Source organism: Anarhichas minor, unplaced genomic scaffold, assembly GCF_050575085.1.
Source record: "Anarhichas minor isolate MPS153535 unplaced genomic scaffold, ASM5057508v1 ptg000062l, whole genome shotgun sequence".
NCBI classification, from domain to species: domain Eukaryota; kingdom Metazoa; phylum Chordata; class Actinopteri; order Perciformes; family Anarhichadidae; genus Anarhichas; species Anarhichas minor.
In genome coordinates, this window is record NW_027466508.1 from 2,649,664 (window position 1) to 2,666,226 (window position 16,563).

Consider the following 16,563-nt stretch of genomic DNA (forward strand, 5'->3'; position numbering starts at 1 on the left):
CCACTGTGTCTCTGGGCACAGTGTTGCGGCTCGGGGTCGGTGATGCACTCAGCTGTATTATCACAAATGGTCCCTACCGGCCGGTGGGCGGTTAAAAGTAGTGAGTAAGGCGTCAGCAGGAAGAAAATGGAAGTATAAAACAGGCAATAAAAGGTGTGAGTCACCGCAACCACGGGTCCTTGAGCATGTAGCCATTACTGGCCACCCAAAATATTTTGCAGTTTGCTGTAGCAGAATCCGAGATTGATACCATGGACAGACACAGAGGTGCACACTCACTCACTGACGCACGCACACATGCGACCGATCGCATGAATCTCCTGGCAGAGATAATAAAAGAATTGTCACTGATATGCTGATGACACATCTATATCTAGGTGTAGGGAATTCTAACTAGCCATTACCAAGAATGGCCGTGACAGCATACACAGTGTCAGAAGGTAATTACACCAATTCTGCAATAATCTTTTTGGCCTACTATCTCAATTTCATTGCTTCACCGTGAAGATGACACACTGTCTCCTAATGCAAAGTGACTAATTTCACACTCATTTTAATATTCAGGAACAGGTTAAGAGAGCTGTTCAAACTATTAACTTTTGACTGAGGACTATTTCCTCATGCAAGATAAACATTTTAATCCATAAGTAATCAGAAAATAGTCATCCATGCTGTAAAAAATTGAGCTAAATATAATATAATATTTCACTTGTCTCCCACCTGCAATACAGTATCCGGTTTTTCACTTTTACACTGATTGGCTGGCCTTTTTAGAACTGAAAGTTTCCTCAACTGTATCACTTGAGTCAGAGACTATCCCATATCACCGAAGTTGCATTCAGAGGTCTTGTGGCAGCTTCCGGGTATTTTCAGTCTACTTAAATCAATTGAGAGGTAGATTTTGAACGTGCCTGAAAATGTTCACCAATCGAATCATTACAGCATTCCTTAAAGCTACTCGTATGTATTTGCATTTAATCAATTGTTTTACCCTTCTTTTATGTTTATTTTATTAATATGCCTTATTTAAGTCTTTTTTCTCTTTCTGATAGTTTATCTGTTTTATTTTTCAGCAGTTTTTGGACCAATCCAGGACTTTAATACCAGTTAATATTACAGTCAACAGATGGCCGGAAAAGGTTCTCCAATGGGATGCTCTGCTTCTTCTGGACATGTAAGTAGGGCAATTGTTATCTAACACATTAGCTATAAGAACTCGATCGCTAGTTTCATTTCTTCTTCAATGCAGCATGATGTTCATTTTGCTAATGATGTCCCATTTAGAGTAAACTAGGGTAAATAATAAGGCAGGGTATGGTTACCTTGTCATTAACAGGGAACTGTCCACAAACCAATGGGTGAAGTCAAGGTGAGTACGTCCACAGTTTATGGTTCGTGTTAGTCTTTTTTCCCTCAACTATAACTACAATAAGCAAATGGAAATTATATGTGGAATGCAACCATAACCCCGTCAATACATAATACAATAACTATGGAAACTAAGCAAAGATGGAAACTCATGCCTACATTATCATTTTATACTATGCTTGTACTATATCGGTCTTGTATCTCTATTTCCATTATTCCACAACTTCAGTTTCAAATTTCAATCAGACAGCATCATATATGTATGTATGTATGTATGTATGTATGTATGTATGTATGTATGTATATATATATATATATATGTAGTACAATGTCTGCTCAGGATATATTCAAGGATTCATGTGCGGTACACAGTAATCATATCTTTATAAGACTGTGAATTTAAACACTATCTGTCTGAAGAAAAGTTAGTGTGAATAGCGGAGGGGGGAATGGATATTGAGTGAAAGTGACGGATACAGAGTATGCAGCTGTGCGCTGTAAGGTGGCGGATGCTGACTGTTGGATTATTTTGTGTGCGGTGACATGCGGCAAGAATGTATGTGAGACGGTTGACTGTTGATGCGCTTTGAAAAGAGTCACTGTGGTAAATATATGACTTTGTTCTTCAACCACTTAATGGGAATAGAACCTGTGAATCTCAATAGACCTATTTGTTCAAGGTGTAACCCGTCACCTAAGAATAGGATCTGTTAATTGCAGTAGTTGTATGCTATATTGGATAGTGTGAAGAGGAGGCAACTTTAGAATAGGGAACCTGTGTGGGTTGATAAGTGTCAAACTACTATTTAATTAGTTATGAGCAAATTAATTCAGAGTTGTTTGGACGCTATAAACACTTCTAGTTTGGTGTTTTGTTACATAGGAATAGGCCATATTTATCAGGTGTTGTTAAATTAGAAGGATTATTCTTCGACCCTATAAGCCCCACACTTAGCAAAGCAAATGATGATCATAAGTCATGTAGAACAAATTCCTTCCTCCCTATTAATACACAGTGAATAGGGGGTTATTAAGGGAAACTTCTTAGTTGAAGTAGAATAAGGTCATGCAGAATAATGTATTAATAGTGCTTTATAAGATTAATGAAGAGCCAATATGCTACCAATATGCATGCTAATAACCATCTAATGGTAAACATGTACCTTAATATAAAGTGCTGCCATATAGTGCTGTATACACATACTACAGGGTAGTAGAGAGGATATGAAGAAATTCTGGTATATCTTGTGTATATGTTTTTGTCTGAAATGTATGAGGTTTTTTTCCCAAACATAAAAGAGACAAAGACATTCAGTACTGAATAAATAAAGAAAGGCATACACCCTCCAGTGGCCGTATGCATGTGGAATGGGAAACTTTAAAGGTAGGCATAGGCAGCGTCTGCCTCTATGCACGGCGGAAAACACAGATCTTCAGTTCACAGATCTTTGTTGTAAGCTATATCCCATTTAATGAAAGTGGGACCACAGGCAAAAACAGCTGGAAAAGACATCCAAGTGATGTCCACATTGATTGTGAAATTGTTCACAACTACGTTGAAATACACTAAATTCAGTTGATAGAACATGTGAATGTGTTTCAAACTGTATTACTTACAGGCATAGTCTGTCCACCGTGCAGGCTGTTGATGGCGGCCTGCGCTTCTGCGTGGCTGGAGAACTTGACAAAGGCGCAGCCTGTATACACAGAAAAAGAGAAACAGAGAGGAAGGGCACAACATCAGGGAAGGGCCTTGAATATGGGGGGGGGGGAAAACACCATTCATTACTATTGTTTTCATGTTATCTGGTTTGTAAATATATTCTGCCATGTGTGTGTTAGCGCATAACTCTGAATAAATCAGTCTAATTGTAGTGAAAGCATTAGCTTCGTGGAACATCCTGTCCCTCGCCCATTTCTTATTCCACCCCCTCCACTTTGGAGCATGGAGCCAAGGCATTTACTATCCTGACTTGTTTGTGATTATCAATCTGTTTAATATTTACACATTGTGATTTGTGTGCAGTCACTCATAAAAGAGATTATGATGACAAAGGCATAGTATTATAATCTGCCTATCTAACCAAATCTTTGCTCGCACATAATTTCAGATGGAGGGGGGCTTTGCTCAAGGGGCATTGAAATCATCTTAAATCTGTTGTGTAGTTAACGCACAAAAGGAAAAGTCAACATCAAAAGTTGGCCAGAAGACAAGGGAACGGGTGTCGGCAGCAGTGTTCTGGAGCATCATTGCATTAACGTTTCAAATGATTGAATGATTCAAGTAGATAATAATAACCCACAATATGTTTTTTTTTAGAAGGTTACATATTTTAACCACATGATAAAATAGTGTATCAGTGTGTAGTTAAGGACAGGCACTAAACTTCTACAGCATTAAGAGAAGTGAAATACAGTGGAACTGAACTGTGGTAGTCTTTCAAAAACCATTAAATTAAACAGGAGCTATTTCTCTAAGCTTTATGGTCGTCATAGACTGCTCAAGGTATTCTGTTATGTCCTATTCTTATCCTTGCCTTCAGGTAGTGTTAAGTCAAAAGATACCTAATTAACAAACTCGTGGATTAATTCTGCCCCCTTTTCATTAATCGAGTAGCACCAGCGTCTTATAACCAGACGGGCTGTTTCTGAGTTCAATCCCTGGTTTCTTAAGAACTGCTAATACCTATTTAAAATGGTTACGTATGTTCATATGCATTTATCCGTTCACAAAGGAGTCTTGATGATTCATTTAAATTGCAAACACTGATAGGTCGGCTCAGGGGATGTTCGACCCATTCTCTTCTACGTCTCAGGAGTCAGCTTTGCTTCACAGACAAACAACTTAATAATTTCCTGACAAAATCAAAAAAAGATTGAACTGAGGGACATGCAGTATGTGCACAATCAATGGAAAACAATTTCCACCTTTACCTGAGGCTCTCCTTCTACATTCCATCCACACAATAAATGCGAAGCAGTTGAAACCGTTGTGTGCAGAAATATGGAGAGTTGCAAAGGCCATGTGTTTCCTGTACTGTCAAATGTCCTCAAAGCTCTATAGATCTACAGAGGCAAACCGATAAGTCAAAGAAGCCTTTGATTGTGTCACAGCACTCTGGAACGCTTTTACTTCACTCCAACGCTGCTCTGGGTAGAGGTAGGAAAGGTCTTCATTTGTCCAACTGAAATGTGTCGGCCTACTGTGTGCCATTTGACTGCAAGTCTGTCTTTGAGGGAACAAATGCATTTAACCTTTTGTAGTTGAAATAATAAGGGGCAGTTTGTTCTTGCAAAGGCCTTATTGTTTTGTAAGGCAAGATAACTTGCTGCTGGTTTACTGACAAGACTATCAGATTATGTGCCAGAATCCCAGTGACCCCAGCAGCTCAGCCCGACCACAAAGACCCTGAAAACTGCAGGGCTTGGCGCACACCATCAAAGGCAAAGTCATGTTAAACATGCAATGTCCTTAAATTTCTCCTCCAAATAAAACAACAAAAACAAAACAATGCTTTAGCCACGCTTTTCCTGACCTAGAAAAAAAACGTTAAGGGACTCACAGCACAACATTTCAGAAGATTGGAAGTTCTACAGCCTCATAAATTATAGTGCACATTTAAGTTTTTGAATTTGATGTCTCAGAATGAGTTTGAGGGGAAAAGGAAAAAGAGAGATTGTATTGCTTTCAAGCGAGAGGATCTGCACAGCCTTTTGAATTCCCGGGGTAATAATATGTATGCATGAATTCCATCCCGCTGGATGGGTGACATTTATAACACAACTTAATTATAGACCTAAAAGCCATCTCTCTATTTTTCCTGACAATTCAGGGCACTATTCAACTCTGGCAGCAAGTGTTGCACTTTGAAAGTACTTTGAGGAGCAGCACCATAGAGAGATGGATGTTAAACTTCTCGGCCTTTTTATTGGGTGAAGAGGGGTGCTGAAAAGCTTCTGAGTAGCATAAATTTACATCAACAGGGGACAAAGCCTCCATCATGGAACAGATAGCACTGTCAATTTCAAGGTCTGTCTCATTCAAATTACAGGAACCTCATCCCAAGCGAGGCGGCTGGCAAAATAATTTGCCGTAACATCCCGTAATGATTGCGTGGGACTGTTGCACAGTGAGTGATAGTACCAGATACCTATATATGAGACCTTTGTCTGGGGGTAGCATTCATAGTCAACCATGCTCTACAGTTTCCATTTTATGGCAGTGAAAACTTGAAGAAGATGTAATGATCAAGACGGTGATAATGGAGACAAACACCAACACAGGAAACGTATGGTATGTGAAGAGAGAAGAAAGAGAGATGGGGTGCAAGGTGCAGGAGGGTGAAAGCGCGAATGAGGGAGAAAGCTAGCTTCTGTCTGACACAGCAGCATCGCGCATATTTAATTGTACGTGCTGTCAATCAGCTTGAGGCATCTGAGCAGACAAGAAGAGAGGGAGCTGGAGAGGGAGGGAGAGACAGCAAAAGAGGAAACAAGCCAGGGAGAAAGGAAGGTAGTGGGCCGGTGGGGCGACGCAGAGCAATAGACCCGGGATTAACAGCGAGAGGAACAGATGTAGACACAGATAGGCGTGTGGTTCAGTACAGCCAGCCTCTCTCTTTGATATACTCGGAAGGCTTGCACATTATCAACCCCTCTACCTTGCCTTCCCCCCCCATCCTTTCACACATCCAGACGCTTCACGTAGGAGAATAAATCACACTCAACAGAGAGAAAGGAAGGTTTCAAGCAATATCACTGGCGTTATCGCTCAAATTATGGCTTTGAGACACAAACCCATCAAAGGACGGTAGGGGTGCCTCTCGCTCTCTCAGAACAATCCCACCTGCATCGCACATTTCACAGCCATCTTTAATTTGACTATGTTTTACTAACTAAATAGCACATACGCCACAGACATGAATGCATAAGCTGTTACTGAATGCAGGCAAATCTGCCGCACAGTGAGTGACAGCAGCAAAACCCAGAGCCTGGCTGCTTTATTTACCGTAGGACATTATCGTCCAATAATGTCTGTGGGGAGGGATGACGGGAATGTGGGGAACAAACATGATTACACCCCTCCGCTTTTCAGATAACAGGAAGAGGAGGAGGAGGAGGAGAGGGATGCGCTGAAAGACGAGGTGTTGTGTGATGTTTTTGTTGAGAACAAGCCCAGGGTGAGAGGAGCTGCCGTGATGAAGGGACAACATCAGAAGAAGTTCGGAAGGGAAAGAAAAAAAGGGAAGAGGAAGAAGAGTGAAAACAAAAAGGGAAGGGAAATATAGAGTAGTGAGGAAAGGGGAAGGGGAAGGGAAGGTGTCGGAGCACTGTGACAATGAAGTATGAAAGAAATGCTAGCGAGACACATAAGAGGTGGTGAAAAAAACAGAATAGCTGAAGGGGAGGATAAGTTATTCAGAAGAGCAGAGTGGATCGCAGACGATGTCAATGAGTGCAGAGAAGGTGGAGCACGGTTTTAGAAATGGAAAGAGCAGAAAGAGAAAGAAAGACAGCACACGTACACACAGACAGACAGAGGGATTAAGAGGGACAGACAGGGGAAAGAAGTAGTGGGAGGTGTGTGGGCTCTGACCCTTACTGGCCCCATCAGGCCCTCGCAGGACGGTGCACTCCTCGATCTGGCCGAAGGTCTCGAACAGCCGCCGGACGTCGTCCTCGCTCTGCTGCTTGCCAAGCATTCCGACAAACAGCTTCCTGTCTTCTGGATAGGAAGAGAGGAAGGGGAAGGGAAGGAGGGTGGAAGAAAGGAGATAACAGACAAATGCTACAGCTGATGGTACCGTTCTGCTGAGCTGAGAGGAAGTTGTGCAACTCAAACCCCCCTTTTATCAGCAGTCTGCTGTGTTGAGCCTATGCTGCTGCTGCTGTTGTTGTTATTGTTGTTGATCTCACTGATGTGTGGTGTGCCACCCCACCCTGGTATGAGGGAGATATATTCTTATTTCCAGTGAGCTATTCAAGTCTGCCACGGTGGCGTTTGATACAGATGATGTTTGGAGCTGGGTTTCAGGTAAAGGTAGAAAGAGAGCGCACATATTTTGCACAGGTAGACAAACTGTTAGAGTTGAAAGAGAACATGGAACGAGAACATGGTGTGACATTTTGTCATCGCCAAAGGAGCAGGAATTATAATAAGCAACAGTAAACTCTAAAGCACAATCTATCCCATGATAAACTTGGGAAAAGTAAAAAAATAAATAAAAAGTGTCTCATTCAAGAGTACCCGCTCCACTTTCTGCTGACAGTATGTAAAATATGTCGTATGGAGACAAATTGAAACTCTCATTTCTTCAGTATGAATGACTAAAGATAGGGAACAAATTATTTGGAAAATTAGTCAAGTAGAATTAAAAAATGAACATGATTCTGAGCATTGCCCAATGTTGGCCTCCCAGAAGTAACAGATGAAGCTTTTCAGTGTAACGATGTTTGTGGATGATTATCAGCGCAAGGGTTGCAGATTTGTGTTTTTTAACTCCAACAAATACAAAAGTAAATTAAGCTAGATTCACAATTCAAATAAATGATTTATCGTCCTACTATGTTGCGTACACGCTGCATATTTCTTTATAACTTCATACAAGTTGAAGAGTAAATGAGATTTTTTTTTTTACCACAATAACCGTGACCACGGCCTAATGCTTTCACAGGCTAGTGATGGAGAAGGGCGGTTGCAGAAACCATTTCAGCACATATAAGTTTAAGAGCTACAAGGTTTAGTTCTAATGCCTTGAAACAAAAGAATGGCAAAGCATTATACTGGGTCGTTTATATTGTAATATTTGAACCCCTGACTAAATATTTCGGGTAAATCTGTGATTTGTTTAGCTGGTTTACTTTCCACTATTATGAATAGATAACCTCAGATCTACTTCTTAATGGTCAATTATTGGTCACTAATTCTATATAATAAGTTAAGTCCACTTAAAAACAATGCTAGGTACGCATCATAGAAACATCAAGGCTATATTCCTACTATCAAACTGACTTCTTTTGTAAACTTTATCAGTAGGAAAAGGTCAAGGGTAAGTGGTCAAAGACCAATGTTAAAGTGTAATAACAGTCCCATTTGGAGAGTCTAAATGTAAGCTGAATTTGGTGTGATTTAACATCTGGAATGACGTTGAGTACTGGCTTCTCCGTATTAAGTTTGAAAGGCAGCTCCACCTACACCAATATCTTCACTGCCACTGCATGTCAGAGTTGATCCTGACCTCCAGAGGGAGGCACTCCTGCTCAGATGTATGGGCCCTATACCGCTACATTTTGGCCAGCCAGAAAGCTGGATTTTTCTAATTAATCTTCCCAGTGCCCTGGCATTACACAGTGCATTCATCTTCTTTACATCTTTTACATTATGCATCCCCTATTCCGCTGTGTTGTGGAATGAAATGGCTACTAGCAAGAACCCATCGGCAGAACTGATGGAAAGTGGCAGGAAGAGTAAGAAGAGTTTATTGGAAATGACACTGTTGATCTTCAGTGTGAGTCATTTGACTGGTTAGAGGCGGGCGAGGAGCGGAGGGCGAGAGCATCACCTGGGTCTCGACAGATGTGACGCCTCCTGTACCTGCCAGGCCCCATTAGACGCAGCTGTTCTAAAAATAAAGCACCAGCGCTTCCTTTTTGCAGCGGGGAAATCGGATCCTGTTCCTTTCCTGTAAAGTTCAAATGAGACACGTGCCTGCTACCCGCTTGGCCACACAAATGAGCACCTGAATAATCAATAAAGGCCACGCTGCTTGGTCTCTACTGCTGGTGTTGTAGCGGTGGTGTCAGTTCATGTTCCTGTAGTCACGCCTCACACAGCGAGATTTCTCAAACCCACCAGCTGAGCCGAGTACGACTGCTCATTACCGTCCCTCCAGCCCTCGGAGCTCCGGGGTTGGAAGTAAGCAAGAACCCTGAGGTGATCGCCACAGAGACACTTATACCATCAACTGGGATTTAGCAAATACCGACATGGAGGACAGACATCTAGCTGGAAATTGGGCAACAGTGGAGGAGCTGCGTAGCTGTAAAGTCGGCCCTGAACAGGTGTGGGAGAGAAATGAGCCTGACCCCTGTCCATGGCAGCAAAGGTGAAACATGAAATGAGGCAACAGCCCGTCCAGAGCGCACATGACTTTGCCTTGGTGTCCCTCCATCTTTCAGATTTACACCGAGGTGTCACTGTTACAACTTAAATGGGCAGAGTGCAGTTTTACAGGCCTCCTGCAGTGTGTTAATGTTTTGGGACAAAAGTCTCATCTCGGTCCTGGCCCGAGGAGATCTAATGGCGGTTTTACAAGGCTAATTAACAAGCCATGAGCGAAGTAATGAACTTTCCAAATGTGCTGGCAAACGCAAAAATAAATTACACCCCAGTGAAGGCATTAAAGGAAGTGTGAGTGTACTTGGGAGCCTTCCTTTGGGATAGCCACGGTGAGAAAATGAATTTGGAGCTGCTATCTTTTCATTGCCTGACCTAAGAGTGTCTCAGTCGGCCCACTGCATGCGCTGGCCAGAGTATAGATTGCTATTAATTAGTCCACTTTGCACCTGTCTCCAAAGCAGCTCTTATTGGATTTTGCATGTTCTCGCTTGTCGCTTATGGCCACTCGCAAGCTTTGAATTGGCATTTTATGAATATGAATAAATATATTGTAATGCACCCTCTGCACGACGGCGGCGTGACTCCAAATTGTTATCCATTAAAAGTGGGGAGAGTAGGGGGAAAAAAAGAATAATCTTCTCAAGTACAGTCATGTATTTGCATTAAGAGGGGTGAGGACCTTCATATGGAACCGTCTGAGGATACAGAAGTATGACAGAACTCATTGAGCCGACTGTTTGACCTCTTGGTGCTTATCTCTCATTGAGAGGGGCTCATCTTATCCCACTAACAGAGCTGAGCCACACAGCTCGAGAACATTTGAGCTCTACAGCACTTCTCTGCCCTACTCTGAAGAGACCTTTTGTAATCTGCACTTTCAAAACCTTGCCACTACTTTAAAATGATAATGTGTGTGCATGTGTGTGTTGCAGTCATGAAGCCCGGCCAGATTATTTTGATGATTTTTTTGTATCGTTGCATCTTCAATCACCATTAATTAATCCTGGAACCTTTCTAACTGTATACATTTAACTATAATTAGCAGATTCAAGTATACATAGGCTTAACATGGGTTTGGGTGTATATGGAAGATATTTTTATTATATGTACAGTACTGGATACTTGTAAAGCGAATGTGTGCGAAGACATACCGTTTTATTATTGTCAGGCCTTTGCCAGTGCACACACACTTCTTCTCATACACAAAGTAATTCACACGTCCTTTTTTTTGTGTTTCCTCATCTTCTGACTGAAGGTGGGAGCAATTGTGTGGAAAATGGTTCCATGTCAGTCTACAGCCATGTCCAAACTGAGGTGGCATGTGGACAGCCCCAGTTTATGAATGCAAATAAAAAAAAGGAGATCAAAAAAGTTATCAAAACACTACTGACATCTGACAATTGCTTGTCTCAAGAAGCCTTTTCATTTCAGCGCCCGGTATATTAAAAATTAATGGATTTTGCACAGACGCCATATGCTGTCAAGATTGATGCTTCTCTCCCTGGAATAAAGTGCTACTTGTGTTGTAGGCTGCAGTATATGCATATAGAGTGTGCTTTTCCTTTCCTCCCATCTCCTTTTGTCTCTCTATTGCCCTGCCTGTATCTTTCTCTTTACCCTTTTAATGGCATCCCTCACCCTGTTCTTTCTCTCCAGGCAAATAGTGCGTTGCTGTGAAGTCTACTTTTCAAAAGTTTCTGCTTTTGTTTGGCAATAATGGGAATATTTTCTTTAAATAATTACTCTCCTGCTAGTGTGTCATGGTAAATATATATATATATGTATTTCTTTCACGGTTTTATTACATTGTTGCCCGCTGGTAGCAGTCGGGGAAGCTTGGTAGTAGTAAGTGTTCAGAAAGCATGGACAGCTGCATCTAAAGATAAATGATGCCTGCTAGGCCGCTGGGTGCATTTCAAATGCAGAGTAATGTTCCAGGCAGCACAACAGAGAAGTTGTGCTTCTTCTGGTCTCATTAGAAAAGCCTGACGCTGGTGCGCAACTGCCTGGGAGGCCTGCCACCAGACACGCTCGCACATGTAGGCGTACAGACCGGGTGTACAGTACGGCTTCTTAATATTGAGTGAGACATTATTTTTCACCATCTTCTGTATGTGCCAGTTGTGTAAAGGCAGGAGTCTGTTTGGAATCAAACGGTGCCATTTGCTTTTAGAACAGGCTTTTAAAGATAGTGAGCGTTATACATTATTAAGAGAGGACATTTATTTTTGTTATCGAGCATTGTTATAACTCTTGTATTCTCGAGTTAATAGTCCTGTGGCCATGAGACTTTCGCATCCTCAGCAGTTTTTCATGTTAAACTTCTGTGAACAGAAGACATTGCTCCACCACTTTAGATTCCCCTTAGTGATAAATATGTTTTTTTTTTTATTTAAAACCTGTCACAAGTTTTATTTCTTGCCATATTAAAATTATTGCATATGAATTTGGGGGGTTATTTTGACTTAACAGAAGAAGCAAAGAGGGGTTTGTCAGTTTATTTGGCAAATATGGTGATGCTGCAAAGTGAGTATGGGACAATTACTTGTAATAATGGCAACAAAAAATACAACAGGAGGACAAATGGAAGACAAAAGACAAAAAAAAGAGTTGATGATGTAACATATATAATATGCCTACAACCTTTCCTTAGCATGGGAATCAGCCCATATGAGGTGATTTCTCCCGCTACAGTATTTCAAAGAATTTTTAGAAGAAGTTTTTTTGATTTGTTTGAGCCTATGTTAACAAAGTGGGTCTGGTGGATAGTGGGATAACGTTTCAAGATAGCAGTTCAATACAACGTACCCCGGTTCTCTGCATCTCCTGTTGTACACGGTGATGTTGGCAGGTGCACCGGGAGGCTGCCAGAGCTGGGTTACCTAGTTAACTGAGATGGCTAACATTCTTAAGTTAATTCAGTGTTATGACCTCACAAATGCTAGCTGTTAGCGTAAATATCAACTTGCTAAACTAACTCAGAGGTAACGTATGCAAAGAAAAAGCTGCAGAGTGGGATATCTTCACTGTCAGCAGTATGGGCGACTCATTTCATCATTCCATGTTATTCTAATAATAACAAATATTCCTTGATGGAGATTTAAGTATATCGTTTAAATGTACTACTGAATATACTCATAATTACGCACCCACTTAATAGAGGTGAGATTTTTTTTATTCAGTAGTTTTCCTGTTGTACAGTACAGTGTTTCATTCCAAATTGATATAATGTTAGATTTTAAAAAATGCGCAAACTTGTATGTGTGTGTATACAGCTTAATTTCTCAACCCCCACAAACTTTCCTATTGCCTTTACAGATTTATGCCTTTACCCATTCAACTACTAAATAATCCCCATCCTACTTATAACTCATGTTTAGTTCCTATCCAGCTAACATTAGTACTTAGATACGATCCCAGTAAAAATGATGTGCAAACGCATACTACACATGTCTGCTGCTGGTCCCAATCTGGTGTATGCGAGGGGATTATACAGTATAGTGAGGTGGTAAATGGAATAATTAAAGGAGAACAAACGTTCAAATTGTCGTTGTATCAAGCACGACGAGAAGATACAGGCTTTGTGTTTGTAAATGAATTACTTATACCACTACAGCTGTCACATCCATTTACCCGGGGAAGTGGGAGGGATCAAAAACCAGTACAGAACAATCAAGGAAACTTGTGAGGAATTGCCTGTTGCAGCATATTTTAACTCCTTCTTTTTGCACTTTAGAAACATCATTCTCCAATGGATCAAACATGGATCTCTACAACAAAGTAATTTAAATCAATACTTTAAAACCTTAAATGAATACAGTGCAATGGTCACTGTTGGAAATCCCTGAATTATTTTGCCTGTCCAAGGGTCCCCATGTCTGTGTCTATTTCTCCGCGCACACATATCAACCGCTGCCAGGGTTCTTCCTGACTTTTCAGAGTTTTGCACGATTGTGTCCAGAGGCACAGAGGGATCCTTTGGCTTCATTTGCATGTAAAGTGGAGCGCGCTCTTCTGTGGGCGTGAGGTGCCTCCAGACAGCCCCTCCCCTGTGGCCTGCCAGAGCCAGCCAGCAGCCCTCACTCTTCCCTACCTGCTGGGGTGGGGCATGACAGCACAGTGCGCAACATCTTAAGGTCCTGTCAATCTCTTCACTGCCCCGACTGGGGTCAACCATCTGAAGAGCAGCAGGTTGGCAAGGACAAACACGACCCATTTACAAAGACTCCCGTCAGCCAGACAAAGGGCATGGATAAGATATTAAAAAGGCTCACACGGGGCTGCAGAGTATAAAATGCAGGGATTGCAATGCCTCTGGCACTCTATAAGTATCTAATAAAACAAAAGTATGGGGAGCTAATAAACAAGTAGGGTTAGGAGACTGTGTGTAGACAAAAGCACTGAGAGTGGCACTTTGTGAAAAAGTCGATGTTGATGGAGGTTGCTGGGCATTTCGGGAGAGTGTTGAAACCATCTTATCAGAGTTAATAAAAGGAGAGGGTGTTGCAGGCTGACCCGTCATCTCACTTCTCATCAGTGTGGTCTCCAGTCTCACAGCAGTGGCTAGAGGAGTGGGACCTGGCTCCAAGATTGTGTTTAGATAATGGCCATCTCCAATCATAGATAATCTGGCCCCATCTTTTCTTCATAGACACAGCGTCAGACAAGGTCAGGGGGAAAAGGATTCCTGGCGAGGCGAGGAGGAGATAGGGATGGGGCGGCTCTGAGATGATTTACTGCTGAGATTCACTCAGCTGCCTCCATCACCCTCCGTTAACTTTCTCATCCTGTCGTCTCTTCCCCTCTCGCTCTTTTTGTCTTCAATCCTTCACTCTCTCACATTCCTCCATGGGCCTTGTACTGAATCCCCACCTCTCTCACTATCACTCGCTCCATCTCTCCCTTTGCACTGCAGTACCAATGAGACGGAATGAGGGAGAAGGAAGGAAAAACAATAGAGAGGGAGAACAAGCGATGTCTACTTTTCCTCATTTCAGCCTCTTTTGGTTTGAAGCAAATTGCTTGGGTTTCAAGTGGAGCTATATTAGCGTATCTGTTCCTGCACTGACCACAGAGTGAGTGAGCAGAAGAATCATGCCTTGATTGTGTCTCGGTATCTCTGAGTTGAAATCATGGTTTGATAGAATTGTGCAGGAAAAATAAAAGTGGTGTTAACCATATCTTATAAATGTGGACTTTGTGGGGAAGAGGTTGGCTGACTCAAGGAACATAAATAGATTTGAGGGCTGTGAAGTTCCCCTCTCATGCTCCATTTTTTCTTGATAATCCAAGGAAAAAATAAAATAAGATATGAGTCATTGTAATAGACAGCCAGAGAATCAGCTCTGTGATCCACAATGGCAGCCGAGTGGCAGGATTTGTGTGGCGCCATGGCCCCCCCTAGTCATTTTCTGAGCTCTGGTTTTATTCTCCTCCTGACACTCCCATACCCCCAGAGACAAGTCGTCTCTTAGGGACACCGTGAGGGGCTACTGGAGTCTCCAAATGGCGTAATGGGCCCTAATGCCTGCACAGGCACGTAATCGAGACCTCTGCACAAGTTCCCATGACAGATAATTGCTGATGTCTTGGTAGTGATAAATGTGACTCTGTTTTAGAGGTACAAATGTCCCGGTGCAGCCCTGGGTTTGACAATCAAGAGGCTCCACTGGGATTGGTGCACCTCACTGCTCCCCAGCCTTCCACAGAAGGATCCCTCGCTACTTTCTCTCCTTTAGTCAGTCTTAGCTGGGCTGTCTATTTTACTTTAACCACAGGCCTTCATAGTAAATCTCATTTCATTGTCAGCCGTGACTGTGGTTTACTTCCCTGGCCTGTCTGCTGACTTCCTGTTGCCATTAACGCTCAATATCTCTGTTGGGGCCTGTCTGCTTGGTCTTATTTCATTCTGTGCTGTGTCCTGTCCTGTCCTCCCATATAGAAAGTCCATCTGACAGACTGGCAGAGGCTGTGCCAGCCTAAGAGCTCTCTGTATTTCATTCACACTGCCGGTTCATCTCCCTTCTCTTTCTGCTGAAAAAAGGGTTGTAATTGATATTGGGACCCATCTATCCTCCCTTTTTAAGTCCAGAGATCCAATTTATCTTGGTGAGAATGCCGATTGGCTCTCGCCCATGCCTTGTCCGTCAGACTTTGCCTGTTTTTAGATGGCCGTTAATTAAAGTGCCGCCATGACAAAAAATCCGATCTACACGGGGGTGTGTGTGGCAATAGAAATGGTCCATCTGATTCACACTTGACCACATAAATCAGCAAAGTGGCTCAGTCTAATCTGACCTAGGCAGTCTAAATCACCACTCTGAAATGCAAGCACAGGGCAGACACAGACTGGTCCAATTAGATCGTATTCCACCCATGTAAATCTTTAACAGGCTCAATCTGCATTAACCTCAGTGTTGTTAGTCACAAATGGCTTCAGAATGAGCTAGTCAATCACCTTGTCAGTCAGACTAAAGATGGAGGGAGGAGGCTTTGTGAAAGAACAGTACTATGTCAAAGCACAATCGCTACATTTTAATGTCACGATTAATGCTTTAAATGGGCGGGTTTGCTTAACAAAAAATGGTCCAATTCAACTTGTAGAATTGAACCCGTTGATCCATATGCAGTATGCCAAGTGAGTTCAGCTGGAAGTCTTAACATCAAACATTGAATCACACTGAATCTGACTCGGATAACTTTTAGATGGTTTAACAATCTATCCTATTTAATCCCAATGTAATCATGGGACAGTACTCTAAATTAGGCAGACAGGATAGATAGGTAGCTAAATGGACAGTTCGAGAAATAAGTAAGTAAGTTGGAAGGCACTATGGAAACATTTATAGTAGATACTGTACATGTGGATGTGGAGTTTAAAGAAGTGAAACAGGAATTAGTTGTGTTCTTACGACAAGACAAAAAAAACAGATACCACAAAGAGGTTCAAAAGCCCTTGAACAATGATACCTCCTAGTTTCAGAAACTTACTTTATGCTGTCTCCCCTTCATTCGATGACTTATAAATTCATACATCCATTCAAAATGATACCGTCTCTGTCCATGTAGTATAGCTC

The 16,563-nt window shown here is 42.0% G+C and overlaps 1 protein-coding gene across 1 annotated transcript in view; it reads right to left on the reverse strand.

The window, feature by feature from the left end:
* The window catches only part of celf6 (CUGBP Elav-like family member 6), a 130,683-nt gene that overhangs the window by 28,140 nt on the left and 85,980 nt on the right, over nt 1–16,563 (reverse strand). The window contains exons 4-5 of the mRNA XM_076077955.1: nt 6,965–7,093; nt 2,986–3,065 (exon numbers count right to left, since the gene is read on the reverse strand). Coding sequence (XP_075934070.1) covers nt 2,986–3,065; nt 6,965–7,093 — 209 coding nt within the window. The remainder of the gene's footprint in view (nt 1–2,985; nt 3,066–6,964; nt 7,094–16,563) is intronic.